At 37.0% G+C, this 18,424-nt stretch overlaps 1 protein-coding gene across 1 annotated transcript; it reads right to left on the bottom strand.

Moving 5' to 3' along the window:
• Positions 1-5,317: 5,317 nt before the first annotated feature.
• On the bottom strand, positions 5,318-8,765 carry INSL5 (insulin like 5). Its single transcript, XM_003806948.4, has 2 exons — positions 8,591-8,765; positions 5,318-5,823 (listed from the first exon to the last, which is right to left on the bottom strand). The coding sequence occupies exons 1-2, from the start codon at positions 8,763-8,765 to the stop codon at positions 5,591-5,593; spliced, it is 408 nt and encodes a 135-aa protein (XP_003806996.1). The 3' UTR covers positions 5,318-5,590.
• Between the last annotated feature and the right edge of the window lie 9,659 nt (positions 8,766-18,424).

Genomic DNA, 18,424 nt, shown 5'->3' with positions numbered 1-18,424 from the left:
ATAAATAGACCTGTCTAGCTGTATTTGCAGTTACACCACATGAATTCATTATAAATATGATTTTTACTTCTGGCAGAAGTTATAAGAAACTCTTAATAAGGGTTATATTATTACTTTAGAACCAAATAAAGGACAGTTAGGCTTTTGATTTATTTTATACTCTTGTGGACTGTTTGCATTTCCTAACCTTATGCATATATTCTCTTTTTTTCCCCTGCAAAAAAAGTGGTTACAGGATTTATTGAGAGACAAGGTTCCATTTTTCTTCTTTGTTTCTCCATGTACTTAAATTATATAAATACATTTATAATAGCTAATAAATATAAATAAGAATATAGTAAATAAATAATAAAAATATAATGCAAATATGTATTTACTGCTTTCCCCAGCAACCTGGTAAGCTATAGACTGACACAGAAATAAGTGTCAGTACATCAGGATATATGAAGAAAGTTGTTTATTGCATCTTTATTTGTAATGGCAAATACTGAAAACAATCTGAATATCTAGTGATGTAATAAAAAAATGTGGCAATACATATTATAGAATAGCAGTCCTCAAATGTTTTAGTCTCAGAACTCCTTTGCACTCTTAAAAAATTATTAAGAACTTCAAATAACTTTTGTTTATGTGGGTTGAATCTATGAATATTTATTGCATTGAAATTTAAAAGAAATTTAAATTTATTAACCCATTTAAAAATAATAAATCCACCATGTTAACACAAATAACATATTTTATAAAAACTTGGCCAGGCATGATGGCTCATGCCTGTAATACCAGCACTTTGGGAGGCCAAGGCGGGCGGATCACTTGAGATCAGGAGTTCAAGACCAGCCTGGCCAATATGGTTAAATGCCATCCCTGCTAAAAATACAAAAATTAGCCAGGCCTTGTGGCATATGCCTGTAATCCCAGCTACTAGGGAGGCTGAGGCAGGAGAATCACTTGAACCCCGTTGCAGTGAGCTGAGGTCATGCCACTGCACTCCAGCCTGGGCAACAGAGTGAGACGCCATCTCCAAAAAAAACAACAACAGCAGCAATCACAACAACAACAAAAAACTACTTATATTTCACCCAAAAAAAAAAAAAAAAAACAATTTGGTAAGAAGACTTGCATTGTTTCAGATTTTTGTAAATCTCTAATGGCTGGCTTAGTAAAGACAGCTTGATTCTCATTCCAGTTTCTGCATTTGATCCGTTGCTGCGTGTGGTATTTGTTGACACACATGAAGGAAATCCAGCCTCATATAGATATTTACTTGGAAAGGGAAGATTATTTTAATAACGTTTTCAGATAGTTTTTAAATTCTTTTTTTATATATCCCCAAACTTAACAAGCAGTTATTTATTATAGTTAGATTGCCATGTAAATCTGAAGTCATATCAATGAATCATTTGTACTGTTAGATTAAAACTTTTATTTTGCGCTTTGAGTGGATATTTTACCCATTCATTATTTTATAATATCATGCATTGATCATTTGGAAAATATTGTTTTGCTAAGTTATGCATATCTTCCGAATGTTGACACACAATGTCAAAAAATCAAATTCATTAATATCATCACTGATGCTGATGGTAGGGGATGAGGTTCCCAAAATTTCTCGAAAACTTAAATTTTATCATCAGCAACAAATACTGTCAGTTGTTTTCCTTGAAGTGAAAGTTTCACTTCATTCACTTTTCAAATCTTATTTCAATTCAAGTCCCAAAATCTGAATAACCAAATTTTCACTCTTTCTTTAAAAAAAAAAAAGAAAAAAACAGTGCATCATGGAAAAAGCAGCTCACAATTTAATTACATAAATTTTAAGTTTTCAATTTAAATATATAAATGCTTATCCTTGAGACAGCCATCATACTTCAGTATGCTGCAGAAATGCTTCATCCAGTCTTCCCATTACATCACCCAGAATATTGAAAAGACATGTACTCAAGGGTTGAGATTAATGTAATTTTTACTGCTTAATCAAGGATATTCTTCAGTGAAACTGACTTGCTTTTTTATTATTATTATTATACTTTAAGTTTTAGGGTACATGTGCACAATGTGCAGGTTTGTTGCATATGTATACATGTGCCATGTTGGTGTGCTGCACCCAGTAACTCGTCATTTAACATTAGATATATCTCCAAATGCTATCCCTCCCCACTCCCCCCACCCCACAACAGGCCCCGGTGTGTGATGTTCCCCTTCCTGTGTCCAAGTGTTCTCATTGTTCAATTCCCACCTATGAGTGAGAACATGCAGTGTTTGGTTTTTTGTCCTTGCAATAGTTTGCTGAGAATGATGGTTTCCAGCTTCATCCATGTCCCCACAAAGGACATGAACTCATCCTTTTTTATGGCTGCATAGTATTCCATGGTGTATATGTGCCACATTTTCTTAATCCAGTCTATCATTGTTGGACATTTTGGTTGGTTCCAAGTGTTTGCTATTGTGAATAGTGCTGCAATAAACATACGTGTGCATGTGTCTTTATAGCAGCATGATTTATAATCCTTTGGGTATATACCCAGTAATGGGATGGCTGGGTCAAATGGTATTTCTAGTTCTAGATCCCTAAGGAATCACCACACTGACTTCCACAATGGTTGAACTAGTTCTACAATGAACTCCAACAAATTTACAAGAAAAAACCAAACAATCCCATCAAAAAGTGGGTGAAGGATATGAACAGACACTTCTCAAAAGAAGACATTTATGCAACCAAAAGACACATGAAAAAATGCTTATCATCACTGGCCATCAGAGAAATGCAAATCAAAACCACAATGAGATACTATCTCACACCAGTTAGAATGGCGATCATTAAAAAGTCAGGAAACAACAGGTGCTGGAGAGGATGTGGAGAAACAGGAACACTTTTACACTGTTGGTGAAACTGACTTGCTTTCAAAAGTCAGAGTGCCTGGTAGTAAAGAATATTTTGACTACTAGTACAGGTTGGTATAACTGTCTTGAATCACTAAGCAGCCTAAGTTTGGATCCAGTAAGACCATCCACTAACCTGTGTGACTTAGGGCACATTTACTTACTTCTACTGAGCCTCAGTTTCCTCATCTGCAAAATGGTGGCAAAGTACATTCACACTCTCATACGTTTCCTGCAACAAATGTGTGAAGGAAAGTGTTTAAATTCCATGCATAAGGCCTTGACACAATTTAAGTGCCCAGTTTTTAGTAAATGGATTTCCAATATGGACTATTGTATTAATAAGAGTGGCACTTAGATGAACAGAGATTTTTTTTTTATTATACTTTAAGTTCTAGGGTACATGTGCACAACGTGCAGGTTTGTTACATATGAATACATGTGCCATGTTGGTGTGCTGCACTCATTAACTTGCCATTTACATTAAGTATATCTCCTAATGCTATCCCTCCCACCTTCCCCCACCTCATGACAGGTCCTGGTGTGTGATGTTCCCCTTCCTGTGTCCAAGTGTTCTCATCGTTCAATTCCCACCTATGAGTGAGAACATGCAGTTTTTTGTCCTTGCAATAGTTTGCTGAGTTTCGTTTTTTGTCCTTGCCATAGTTTGCTGAGTTTCGTTTTTTGTCCTTGCCATAGTTTGCTGAGAATGATGGTTTCCAGCTTCATCCATGTCCCTACAAAGGACATGAACTCATCCTTTTTTATGGCTGCATAGTATTCCATGGTGTATATGTGCCACATTTTCTTAATCCAGTCTATCATTGATGGACATTTTGGTTGGTTCCAAGTCTTTGCTATTGTGAATAGTGCCGCAATAAACATACGTGTGCATGTGTCTTTAGATTCTAACTATTGTTACAACCCACTGGGGGAGTTCGCTGTCAGAGTTAGAAATAAAAGCATAGTTTTGTGATATCCTTACTCGGTCTTTTGTCATTTTATCTGGGAAGACATCCAATTGCATAACAATGACTTGGTTATCTGGGTCTTTGTTTCACAAGTTCCAGAATGAGAATAGAATGCAGTAGAAAGGTAAAACCAAGGTGGCCCATACTACAGGAAGAAGCTTATTACTTAAACATATTCTGGGTTTCAGCTGTTTATGGGACCTGGTAGATACATATATGCCCCCCGGCTATTCTCAAATATAATGTTGAAGGACTATATGATATTAGGAAACATTTATTGAGCACTTTGGTACTTTGAGAAAAGCACTTTGTTTAAATTCTCATATTTGACTATTGTGACAGGAAAATAAATCTCAGGACTCAAAAATCACTAAGCCAAAGGGAAAAGTCAAGCTGGGAACTGCATCAGGCAAACCTGCCTCTCATTTTATTCCTAACTAAGATAACTACAAAGATTTAACAAGCTACATACATCCCTCACAATTTGCCCACTAGGAAATTTTTGTGGGCCCCAAAATCTTTACCCTGAAATAGTTCTGTCAAATTTCATTCTGACAATGTAAATTGATAGCTTATCTTCACAGGTGTGGGACAAAGAACAGAACTCAAAATCATCCCTCTGCTCACCTGAGACAAATGCATGTCTGATTGCTTCCTCTCTCCTATGTTTATCTTATGTAAAAATGCAGATTCACTGAGCTAGATTAATGCACAAGGGACTATTTCTCTACTCCGCTATCACATGTGAATGGTTGATCAAAGGCTCAAAAGAATGCAACCCTTTGCTTCTCACCTACCCACACCTCTTAAAAAGTATTCCTCGGCCGGTTGCGGTTACTCACACCTGTAATCCCAGCACTTTTGGAGGCAGAGGCAGTTGGATCACAAAGTCAAGAGATCTAGACCATCCTGGCCAACATGGTGAAACCCTGTCTCTACTAAAAATGAAAAAATTAGCTGGGTGTGGTGGTGGTCCCAACTACTCGAGAGGCTGGGGCAGGAGAATCACTTGAACCTGGGAGGCGGAGGTTGCAGTGAGCCAAGATTGCACCACTGCACTCCAGACTGGCGACAGAGCGAGACTCCATCTCAAAAAAAAAAGTTATTCCTCTTTCCCCAATATCCACTCTTTCTCCTTTAAATATTGAAGCCCTCAAACTCATCTTTGGAGAAAGACACAGACCTGTCTCCTGGGTTCACATCCCTAACCTTAGGAACATAAACTTCTAAATTGATTGAGAACTGTCTCAGATATTTTTTGGCTTACACTATGAATCAATGTTTAAGTTTTCAGTAACAATACACAGTAACCCAAACATTAAGAAAGAATAGTTATTTCTGGATGATGAGATAATAGCTGATGTTTATTTTTTATGTATATTTTTAGATTTTCCCATCACCAGCATTTTCGGTTTACTGTTTAAAAGTTGTTTACAATTTTTTAAAAAGAAAACAGCACAGTGAGCTTGGTTTATAGCATTTTTATTGCAATTTTGCGCAGCATTTGAAATTTCAAAGCATTAGTAGAATTTGAAAAGAACAGTTCATTAACCTTGGCAAAGGGAGAAAATAGAGATCACTGTGGTTTCAACCACTCAGCTATACCTTTTAGAAAAGAAGTTTTGCCTACCCAAAAGCCATCATTTTAATAACACAATATTAGTGTTCTACCAGGCAGTAAAACACTGTAATTAAACATGTGATAAAGCTCTGCCACCCATTGGGTATTTGCTCTTGTCTTAGCAAAGAGCACTCAAATCAGTCATGGAACAGCCATCAGTGCAACACAAAGTTTGTAAATCTTGTCTTGACATCACTGAATGCTTCTTTGACTTCCAAAGCTCTTCGGTGGGCATCTGTCCACCCCAAAGACGGTCTTCCCCTGAGGCATCCACCTTCGGAAGGTTTTGCGCTGGATTTTCCTCAGAAAACTCACGTTTATGTGGGAGCTGGAAGGAGTTTCCTGTCTCAGCTGTATGGAAGAGAAAAAAATAATACATCCTTAGACAGCTCCTTTAAAGAAGGCAGCAACCACATTCCACTCTTGGGGAAATGAACTGGATCCCTAAAATGAAATAGAATCATACACATAATTTTTTTAAATGTTGGCCTGGTTTCAGAGAGATTAGACATTTTGGGGAGAGCACAGTCATCTCCACTCTTCTCATTTTACAGAGGCAGAAACTTGAGTGCAAAGATGAGGAGTGACAGTGTTGCTCAGCTAGTCGGGACTTGACTTCTTTTACTCGCTACCTCTGCTGGATGACCAGCAGCTTCCAATATTAGTTATGTGCTATCAACAAAAAACACATAAACAAAAAAACAACCCTGTGTATGCCCTGCAATCTCGATCAGTAAAGAAGGAAATGGAGATTTAAACCTCTATATCTGAAAATAAAAAGTGAAATTCACAGTTTTTGCCTAAGTGTTGTTTCCAAAGTTCACATATAAGCTTCTCTCACTTTAATTTAGTTCAAATTGACTTACCAATGCCTTAGCACACTAGCAGGCACCATGAAAAATTAGGCGAACAGATGCTGGTTGGTAAACCAGTAATTGATCAGATAAATAATGTGTGGGAAAACACTGAAAATCTGAGAAAGATTGAATAATAAGTAGTATGATTTCAGTGATGTCCAACAGAGCTAGCCTTATAGATATCCATTCCACTCCTCTATGTGTTTCAGAGTTATTCCAAATGTACTTTTATAGTGCATTTTGGTTTGCTATTACAGAGATTGTTGTAAATCCTGGTAAATTACGCTTACTCTCTTAAGATTAAAAACCCATATAATTTTTGTTAGCATCTAGTCATATGAACTTCAATATTAAAGTGGTACTGAAAATGGAAAATACATGCTTTTTCAACACATTAGCCCACCCAAAGATGAACAGTTTAGGTCATTTTCTAAAAGGTTTTTATTACCAACATCATTTTAAATTAAATTGAAACCTTAACAATCATACATATGGTCGCAACATTTATTATGTAATCACATTTTTCCTTTTTAACTTTTTAGTATAAAACATAGCAAATACAACCAATTATTAAAATACACTCTTAAGCAAGGCACAGAAAGACAAACACCACATGGTCTCACTTATATGTGGAATCTAAAAACGTCAAACTCAAAAATGTATAGCGGAGAGCGATGGTTATCAGAGGGTGAGGGTGAGGGGGATGGTTGGGGAAGAGATGGTCAAGAGTACAGAATTTCCATTAGAAGGAATAATTTCAAGAAGTCTATTGTACAACATGGTGACTATAGTTAATAAAAATGCATTGTATTCCTGAAATTGCTAAGAGTAGATTTCAAGTGTCCTCATCACAAAAACATAAGTATGTGAGGTAATGCATATGTTAATTAGCTTGATTTAGCTATTCCACATGTATATTGTATGTATACGTATTTCAAAACAATATGTTGTACACAATAAATGTATATAATTTTTACCAATTAAAAAAATAATTTTTAAAATAGGATTTTCAGCCATGCCCAGTGGCTTATGCCTGGAATCCCAGTGCTTTGGGAGGCCAAGACAGAAGATTGCTTGAAGCCAGGAGTTTGAGACCAGCCTGGGCAACATTGCAAGACCCCACCTCTACAAAATATTTAAAAATTAGCCAGATGTGGTGGCACACACCTGTAGTCCTACCTACTCAGGAGGCTGAGGTGGGAGGATCACTTGAGTGCAGGGGTTTGAGGCTTCAGTGAGCTATGATTGTGCCAGCCTGGGTGAGAGAGCAAGACCCTGTCTCTAATCAAATAAATAAATAAATAAATAAATAATCTAAAAATAGGATTTTAAATAAATTCTGCCTCATACTTTAATATGGAATTAACAGAAAGAATTTCAGTCAAATTTTTAAGTTAGTTGAATTGAATAATAAAGAAATATAGTGAAGCCAGTCGCTTCACCGTTTCTGAAAGACATTTGGTTCATTTCTTCCTTCAAAATCCTGATCAGACAATTCCTACTACTAGAATTCCCACCCTGCTTCCCCACTACCTTTCATAATCCCCAAATCCTTCAGGGCCTCTGTCAGTAACAACCACCTCCATGATGCTGTCACCTATTACAAAAGTCCACCACCTTCTCTTTCCCACCTGAGACTCAGTATGGAATTAGTAAAGACCTTGGCTCTTGAAGCCAGATAGACCCAGTTTGCTACCTAACCACATTTTCACCAGCTGGGAGAAGAATTTTCTTCTTGGTAAAATGATAAATGGTGGTAATTTTGCTTGCTTCCCAGGATCCTTATCAGAAAGCTGAATGAAATGTTGCACATGTAACTTCCCAGCACTTAAAAGTGCTCAATTAAGGTCAGCTTCTTTCCTTGCATCCATATTTAACAACTGCCTGAATTCTAACTTATTATATTGTACAACTATTCATGAGTGAAAGTCTTGCTACTTCAACATGCTCCTTGAAATCACATGCTTCGCCGTAGCCTCCAAAGTACCTTCCACAGATGCTGAGCCCATTGAAGTAGTCATGCAATTAAATGATTTCAAGCAGGGGACTAAAAAATGAGGTAGTTATTTTTTGAAAGGTAGCATGCTCATCACTTTCCCAAGCCAAATTCAGTATATTTTGATAATCCCTTAAATTGACATAAAAAATGCCTCAACAGTACTTAGAGAAACACTTAATAAAATAATGGTTTAAAACACAGTATGAAAAAATAAAAGAGACATGTGAAAGGAAAATAGAGGAGACACATGAGTTACTGTTACCTTGCTGAGCTTGAGGGATCCCCTCCAGATGCCTTCTCCACCTGGAGCTAGCACAGATGTAGATGACTGTCCGTATGTATTCTAGCCCACAGAGTCTCACAGACTCCTTGCTCCGCACTTCTGAGATGGCCAATAGGACAGAGAATAAAAACAGAGTGAAAATGGAGCCCTTCATTTTGCTGAGGACTGAATGAGAATCTGATATGGTAAATATGGTCAAATCAAATTCTGGAGTGACTGTCACTCTCTTGACCAATTTATACTAACTTTCCTGACATTTCATTGGTCAGAACCTCATTTTTACAATATTTGCTAAGCACATAGGGTTACACAGTAAAGTTTTGAAAATGTGGTTTTATGAGTATTGCCAGCTATTCAGTCTCTCCTTAATACCATCAACGCATCTGTGAGATGATAAAAACAGATGCCCTCTTGGAAGGCATTATGGAAAACTCATGGACTTTGAAAGTTGCCAAGAATGAGTTTCAATCTCAGCCTTGCTACTTACTGAGTGACATAAGGCAAGTTTTAAACTTTTTGAGTTGAGGCAAAGCCTGGTGGCTAACACCTGTAACCCCAGCACTTTGGGAGGCCAACACAGGTGGATCACTTGAGGCAAGGAGTTCAAGACCAGCCTGGGCAACATAGTGAGACCTCCATCTCTACAAAAAATTTAAAAATTACTCAGGCACAATGGCATACTTGAGCCCAGGAGTTCAAGGTTACAATGAGCCATGACAGTGCCACTGTACTCCAGCCTGGGTGACAGTGAAACCCTGTCTCTAAAAAACAAACAAATAAACAAAAAAACTTTTTGAACCTCAATAACCATATCTCTAGAATGGGAAGACCCATCTCCCAGGGGTTTTTTTGAATATTGAAAGCAACATGAATGTCAGAACAATGGGATATCACACTTAAGTAGGCAATTTCTTATGTCCTGAGTTTGAATCCTGGCTGTTGCTGTTGCCTGGCTCTTACTTACCTGATCTAGACTCTTAAGCAAGTTTTTAAGGCATCCTTCTTTGTAAAATAGTGTTGATGATTGTAACCACCTCATAGATCTAATGTGATAACATGTGTCCCACTTGGTACAATAAACAGCTAATAGGCCAAGCGCAGTGGCTCACGCCTGTAATCCCAGCACTTTGGGAGGCCGAGGCAGGTGGATCACGAGGTCAGGAGATCGAGACCATCCTGGCTAACACGGTGAAACCCTGTCTCTACTAAAAATACAAAACATTAGCCAGGCGTGGTGGTGGGCACCCGTAGTCCCAGACACTCAGGAGGCTGAGGCAGGAGAATGGCATGAACCCGGGAGGTGGAGCTTGCAGTGAGCTGAGATCATGCCACTGCACTCCAACCTGGGCAACAGAGCGAGACTCCGTCTCAAAACAAAAACAAACAAACAAACAAAAACAAAAAAACCAGCTACTAATTATTAGCTGCTTCTCCTCTCACCATCAGAATAGAAGACTAGAAAAGATAACTTCAGAATTCAGAAGATTTTATCTGACTAGGATCTTGTTATCCTTCACCTATGACCTAGGTACACTTTTCTCAACACACATATTTATGATAATAGAAAGCTGAGTCCATATCCCAAATAGCTAAATAATGAAATTTCTCTTTTGTCAAAACCTCTGAAAGCACTAGCTCTTGCAAAGGTCTTACCTAAACTGAGAATCCCAGAGTTTGAGATCTTAAAGAACTGTTGACTCAGGTTTTAGCAAGTTGAACAAATAATGGTTCAGTTGATTCTGTGAAATCCTTGTCTGTGATTTCTGGTTGGAAAAAAATTGCTAAGTCTGTGGCCATGATCATATCATTTGTACTTCTTGTGAAATCACTGTTCTTCTGTAGGGAAGCTGGAAAATAAAACAAAATAATCTGTTCTCTAATTGAAAGCATTCTTTGCTGTAAAAAATAAAAATTATTTCCAAGAGTCTTGCTTTCTCCATTTCTTTGGCTGTAGTGTGAAGAATGGATTAAGAAAGGCAAGACTTGAGAAAGGAAAAACAGAAAAAGGCTGTTTCAATAATTTAGATATGATGGTGGCCTAAACTAAGGCCATGACAGAGAGATAGGACACATGTGTATTCAAAATATAGAAGGGCTTAGTACTGACTGGGTATCAGGGGCAATGGAGAGAAAGATGTCAAATATGATACCTCGATTTCTGGCTTGCTCAACTGGGAGGTAGGGCGGTCATTTGCTAAGAAAGGGACCAAAGAAGCAGAAATGGTTCTGTCATCAGACAAAGCTACTCCATCTTTGGATGGGTCAAAATCAGCATCTTTCATCAACTCCAGAGGGACGTCTGTATTACCACGCTTAGCACACCCACAACATAACAGCTATTGAGCCATGTATTACCAAACGTCTTCCCTTCTTTGGAGATTTATACTGCGTATCTTGACAATGCCAGTTTTAACATAGCACTGCAGTAGATCTATCATCAGTGGCTATGGATTGGGCTTCTGCACAACCCCAGGGATATTCAGCCAAGGGACGATCCCTACCTTGGATGTCAGATGGACTCTGGCATGATCCTGCTATCACAACACTTGATGCCCCTAGGTGCAAAGTAGTCCCCTCTTCTACCAGCTCTTAATACCTCATTAGGGCTCATTTAGTTTGGGATGGAAGGCTGGCAATACTTGAGCTCATTCTGTGACCTAATGGAGGCAAGTTAGACAGCCAAGTTGCTACCCAGATGAAAAAGCTCATGACAATAATAAAAGCCCTAGATGTGAAGCCTGAAATTTTGGGGCTTATTTTCCCCATTTGTATATTGAGAGGGTTGGATTTAATTGTTAAAAGTCTTCTCTGCACTTGAAATTATCAGTCTTGCTATAATTGTCTGATTAGGTTACTCCCACCTCACAAACCTTCAGTGGCTCACCATTACCTCCAGAAGACAATCCAAACAATATCACATTTAATGCTTTCCACTCAGGTACCCAAACATCACTCTTTTCACATACCTCAAGGTCCATGAAAGGCTAACCAACTGAAAAGGAATCTTTCCATCTTTTGAGCAAACAGTTTCTTTTTTGCACCTCTCACAGGAGCACTTAATCCCTTTCATTTGGAGATGGACGTGATTTTTCTTCCTCATTCTGGTCTGTAACTCAGTTTACTATCTATGTGGCAATTATTATGTGTCTTATTTCAGGTTTCCTTCAGGTAGCTCTAACAAAATACCAGAGACTGGGTAGCTTATAACAACAGAAATTTATTTCTCACGGTTCTGGAGCCTGGGAAGTCCAAGATGAAGGTGACAGCATGGTCTGGATTCTAGGACTTCTCTCTGTGTCTTTTCACAGAAGATGGGGCAAGCTGGCTCTCTGGGGTCTCTAAGGTCATCAATCCCATTCATGAGGGTCCTGCCTTCATGACCTATTCACCTCCCAAAGACCCCATCTCCTAATTTCATCACCTTGGGGGTTAGGATTTCAACATAGGAGACACAATATGTAATTTTCCGCTCTGAGTTTTAATTTCTCCATTTATGAGGAGATAATAATCTGTGCTTTATAATGTTATTGTGAAGCAGAATGAGTTAACACAAGTACAGCACCTAGCATAATTAATATATAATTCAATAAATAATAAATTAACAATGTCATGAACAAGGGATTAGAAAATATTATTTTTGGTTGGGACTAGCTACTATGGATGACTTTTCTGTATAACTCTTAATCTCAAAACCATCCATAAATTTGCACTGCTATCGTCTTTTTCTTTCCTCCCTTCCTTCATCCTTTCCTTGCCTTCTTCTTTCCTTTCATCCTTCCACAAACAAGTTCTAATAAAGAAAGGTCTTATGGTACTGTTTCTTGAAGTGTTTTCTTCAGAACATGAGTCTTTGCAGATGGTCTTTGAATATTTTTTAAAAAGGATTCCATGATAGTAGTCTCTTTCTTTGAGATTAATAATGCCTATTAATATAGTAGAGCCCAGAGAAGACTTATAGTTATGAAATTTCTTTAACTTTGTTTAATTCAATGTTTTCACAACTTATTTGATGTTGGAAATAACACCATTGTGAAATTGATTAACATCTGGGATTGCTGTGAATTTCTAGAGTAGACGTATCTCTAGTTCTCCTCTGTCCTGACACATGGTAGGGTTGTATTTCTCTGCTCTTTAAAATTGGGCAAGACCATGTGGCATATTTTGGCAAATAAAATGTGAGTGGATGTGACATATGTCACTTCTGCCTGAAATTTAAGGATTGGTGTATGATCCTCCAGTTCTCCCTCTCCCTGGCTGTGGTTACCAACAACATTCCTGATGTGGGAACCTAATCACTGAGTCAGAACAATATGGAGCATAACTGCCCACTGATCTGTAATGAATATGTAATATGAATGGAAAAGAAACCAGCCCTCAGAAATAATGCCGCATATCTACAACTATCTCATCTTTGACAAACCTGAGAAAAACAAGCAATGGGGAAAGGATTCCCTATTTAATAAATGGTGCTGGGAAAACTGGCTAGCCATATGTAGAAAGCTGAAACTGGATCCCTTCCTTACACCTTATACAAAAATCAATTCAAGATGGATTAAAGACTTAAATGTTAGACCTAAAACCATAAAAACCCTAGAAGAAAACCTAGGCATTACCATTCAGGACATAGGCATGGGCAAGGACTTCATGTCTAAAACACCAAAAGCAATGGCAACCAAAGCCAAAATTGACAAATGGGATCTAATTGAACTAAAGAGCTTCTGCACAGCAAAAGAAACTACCATCAGAGTGAACAGGAAACCTACAAAATTGGAGAAATTTTTCGCAACCTACTCATCTGACACAGGGCTAATATCCAGAATCTACAAAGAACTCAAACAAATTTACAAGAAAAAAACAAACAACCCCATCAAAAGTGGGTGAAGGACATGAACAGACACTTCTCAAAAGAAGACATTTATGCAGCCAAAAGACACATGAAAAAATGCTCATCATCACTGGCCATCAGAGAAATGCAAATCAAAACCACAATGAGATACCATCTCACACCAGTTAGAATGGCAATCATTAAAAAGTCAGGAAACAACAGGTGCTGGAGAGGATGTGGAGAAATAGGAACACTTTTACACTGTTGGTGGGACTGTAAACTAGTTCAACCATTGTGGAAGTCAGTGTGGCGATTCCTCAGGGATCTAGAACTAGAAATACCATTTGACCCAGCCATCCCATTACTAGGTATATACCTAAAGGACTATAAATCATGCTGCTATAAAGACACATGCACACGCATGTTTATTGCGGCATTATTCACAATAGCAAAGACTTGGAACCAACCCAAATGTCCAACAATGATAGACTGGATTAAGAAAATGTGGCACATATACACCATGGAATACTATTCAGCCATAAAAAATGATGAGTTCATGTCCTTTGTAGGGACATGGATGAAATTGGAAATCATCATTCTCAGTAAACTATCGCAAGAACAAAAAACCAAACACCGCATATTGTCACTCGTAGGTGGGAATTGAACAATGAGAACACATGGACACAGGAAGGGGAACATCACACTCTGGGGACTGTTGTGGGGTGGGGGGAGGGGGGAGGGATAGCATTGGGAGATATACCTAATGCTAGATGACGAGTTGGTGGGTGCAGCGCACCAGCATAGCACATGTATACATATGTAACTAACCTGCACAATGTGCACATGTACTCTAAAACTTAAAGTATAATAATAATAAAAAAAAAGAAACCTTTATCATTTGAAGTCACTGAGATTTGGAGATTGCTCGCTATAACAACATAACCTGGCTTATCCTGACTATTATAATTATCTTACAGTTATTTACATGTTACAGATGGAGAGAACGTTTATAATGATTCAAGTTTCTAGATCAAAGCAAAATAAGTTATTTGGCCTTAACAACTGGAATTAATTACCACATTTTCAATATGATTGATTATATGAAGGCCTACCGTTAATGTGTACCAAAACCCAAATTAACAACCAAACAATGAATTCAGTAAATATATCACTCACTTATATACCATTTATAAAGGAACTATGACGACAGTATACTTAACAGATGGTGTTTGGAGTAGGTTGGCATGAGTTGTATATACTGTTTGTGGCATTGGATTTTGGAAATCAGATATCAGTTCTTCCATCTAATATCTATGTGACCTTAATACTTTAGATTTTAAGACATACTTAAAATCTCTGAATCTCAGTTTCTTCATTTGTAAAATAGATATAATAATACAAACTTTATTAGGCTAATTGTAAGGATTAAATGATGCAAAGAGTGCTGATCAGAGTCTCTAGCACAAGGAAACTTTCAATAGACTGATCACTGATGGTAATTATAATGGTGGGAATGCCACCAAATAGAACCTTGGTATTAGAATGTTAAACTTTTAGGATTGCTACTCTAGTTCCCAGCTAAGAGACCTTGAGGATGTATTTAACCTGTAATTTGGTTTTCTGATTTGTTACATTGAAAAGTATCACAGGATCAATTGCGGTAATGTTAATTATAGCTCTGATAAATTATAAAGCATATCACATATAATTATTTGATGATAATTATGATTATGATATCACTATATATAAATTCATTAGCAAATACTAATTTATTTTTGTTATTTTCTGACACAGTAGCTGCTCATCGTTGGTTAATACTTATTTTTAATGCTTCTAGACAGAGTTTTCATTAAGATGCGACGATTCGTCCAGATTTTCCTGGAAGTCATTCACAACTCCTCATTTTCTCTCACACTCCATTGACTATACCTTTTCCATACACAAACATCCACTAAATCACCAAGTCTCTTTGGTTCTACCTTCTAAATTTCTCTATGATCCACCCACTGCTCTCTATCCCCTCTACCATGACCTCAGGTTTCATTGGCATTGCTGCAATGGCCTCTCAGTTGGCCCTGTCATCAATCCATTTTCCATACTGCTGCCAGAATGATCTTTCTGAAACTCATGATTATCACCCATCTAATACCCCCCAACAGTTTCCCTGAAGAAAATTTCCAAATTTCTCTAATATGGCCTGCAAGACATTTCATGATTTGGCCTCTCTCTACTTGTTCAGGTTTTAGATATCCTCGAACTCTAAATGGTCCAGTTATATCAAATGCCTTACAGATATTGAAGTTCCATATTCTCTTTTTCCCCATCTGAAACTCCTTTCCCTTGACTTTTTAAATCTGGTTAACTTATGAAGAATATGTGTGGAAGGGATATTGAAATAACATTATCTAGAAAAGTTTTTGCATGATTTTATAGATTAAACTTTTTTACCACTCATTACAGTGATTTTTTTAATGCCCTATCAGTAAGGATTAAAATGACCAGCTGACATACAACTTAATAGCAATAATAATAATAACCTGAATAAAAAATAGGCAAAGGACCTGAATAGACATTTTTTTCAAATAAAGCATAAAATAGCCAACAGGTATATGAAATGTTGAACATCACTAATCATCAGGAAAATGCAAATCAATACCAAAATATTACCTCACACTTATTAGGATGGCTATTATCAAAAAGAGAAGAGATTAATGTTGGTAAGGATGTAGATAAAAGGGAACCCTTGCACACAGTTGATAGAAATGTAAACTGGTACAGCTAATATGGAAAATAGTATAGAGAGTCCTCAAAAATTTAAAAACAGAACTACTATGCAATCCAGCAATTCTACTTATGGGTATATACCCAAAAGAAATAAAATCAGTATGTCGAAGAGATATCTGCACTCCCATGTTCATTAACGCATTATTCACAATAGCCAAGATATGGAATCAACCTAAATGTCCACTGGTGGATGAATGGATAAAGAAAATGTGATACACACAGACACAGATAAATATTATTCAGCCATAAGAAAAGGAGGGTATTCTGCCACTTCTGACAACATGGATAAATCTGGAGGACATTGTGCCAAGTTAAAGAAGTCAGACACAGAGAGACAAATACTGTATGATCTCACATATGTGGAATCTTTTCTAAAAAGTCAGATTTATAAAAGTGTAGGGTAGAACAGTGGTTGCAAGGGGCTGGAAGATGGTGGAAATGGGGAGATGGTCAAAGGGTGAAAACTTTCACTTATGAGATGAATAGGTTCTAGGGATCTAATATGTAGTATGATGACTATAGTTAATACTGTATTGTTTACTTGAAATTTACAAAGAGATCAGATTTTAAGTGTTCTCACCACACACACACACACACACACACACACACACACATACACACATACATGCACAAAAAGGTAACTAAGTGTGATGATGGATGTTAATTTAATTGTGGTAATCATTTCACAATGTACAATTGGAATATATACAATTTTTATTTGTAAATTAATTATACTTTAAATAAAGCTGGGAGAAAATCCAAAACAAATACACCTAAAATAAAATAAAATGAGCAACTAAAAATGTTTTTTTAAATCTATCTTAAAAACAATAATTTATATTTAAAGCTTTATTTTGTATGAACAGAGCAGCAGCTTTCTTACGTTTTTGTTGTCATTTTAGGCTTTTAGAAATAAAGACACAATAAATAATTGGAAAATTCAATAAAATTATTATCAGTGAGTTCTGATTTAAAACCGCCAGAACATCCTGGAATCCTCTGTTCTCCTAGTATAATGGCACCATGTCTTTTAATAGTTGACTTATTTGAGGAAAATACAGACATGGTGAAAGTACATTTTTCATTAGTTGTTCTGGATGTTGCATAAATGTCTCACCCATTTAGAAAATGCAGTGTTCCTTTTTTGTAAGATTCATAACAATGTTTTATATGTTCCAAGTTAAGGGATACATTATGCTTTCTATTTAACCCAGGAATTCGTTTAATGTAAACTGTCAGCCTTTTAGTTTTATCACTAAATGGATATGTCAACCTAAAGAAATGAAGACTAATAGCCTAGTAAATGTTCTATGGATTTGAGGGTGGATTTGACATTGTACAAAATCCTAAACAAACAAGAAAAAAAAGCCTAAATATTGTGTGAAGGAACAAATGAGGTCATCAACATAGTCTGCAGGAGGAGTGGAGCCTTGGCAAAGACCCAGTCAACCACAAAGGGCAAAGAGGTTCTCAGACCAGGACATGGGGATGTGGTTCTGGAATAATCAGAATGAGAGCTGCCATTTTTGAGGGCCTACCATGTACCAGGCATTTTGCTAGTGCTTTTACATCAGAGATAAATTGTTCCCCAAATGGCTGGCAGGAACACAGCCTTACAAAGTAGCAGCAATACTCACTCTTTAAAAGAAAGGGATCATAGGTTAGTTTTTGTCTTGAAGGGAAAAACTGATTTTATATTGTTGTAGAACCAAAGACAACTATGACTGTGTTAACCAACTTTCCAGGCTGATTTTATGTTTTGTATGTTTTCCACAGTTAAAATGTTTTCTTTTCCTTCTGTGATGGTCAAGATATTTTGTTAGGATTTTTAGAAAATTTAATTAAAAATATTATGCCATCTTGTGATAAAGGGCAAGCATGAACCTATCATTTCCCCATTAATTTGATAATTCATTTATTCAATAAATACTTGTTGCATTACTACTCTGTGAACCACTGCTCTAGGTGTTGTAAATATAGTGCAGTGAGTGAAACACATAGTTCCTACCCTCAAGGAACTTACAGTCTAGGAGAGAGACAGGCACTAAGCAAATTATTATACAAATAAACATTTAGCACAGCTGGTACGAATCTTCATTTAGAAACTCAGTTATCCAAGAAATATATTTGCTAGAATTCCGTTCAATTTTTGACTCCAAGTTTCCATACCACTCAGCTGGCAGAAATAAACAACATCCAAACAA

This window comes from Pan paniscus, chromosome 1 (assembly GCF_029289425.2).
Source record: "Pan paniscus chromosome 1, NHGRI_mPanPan1-v2.0_pri, whole genome shotgun sequence".
NCBI lineage: Eukaryota > Metazoa > Chordata > Mammalia > Primates > Hominidae > Pan > Pan paniscus.
This window is presented reverse-complemented; position numbering and strand designations above follow the sequence as displayed.

Bases quoted from the DNA above. Each gene is read 5' to 3' on its own strand.
- INSL5 (XM_003806948.4), bottom strand. From the start codon at position 8,765: ATGAAGGGCTCCATTTTCACTCTGTTTTTATTCTCTGTCCTATTGGCC. The intron at 5,824-8,590 runs GTAACAGTAACT...TCTTCCATACAG, and splicing joins GATCCCTCAAGCTCAGCAAG to CTGAGACAGGAAACTCCTTC.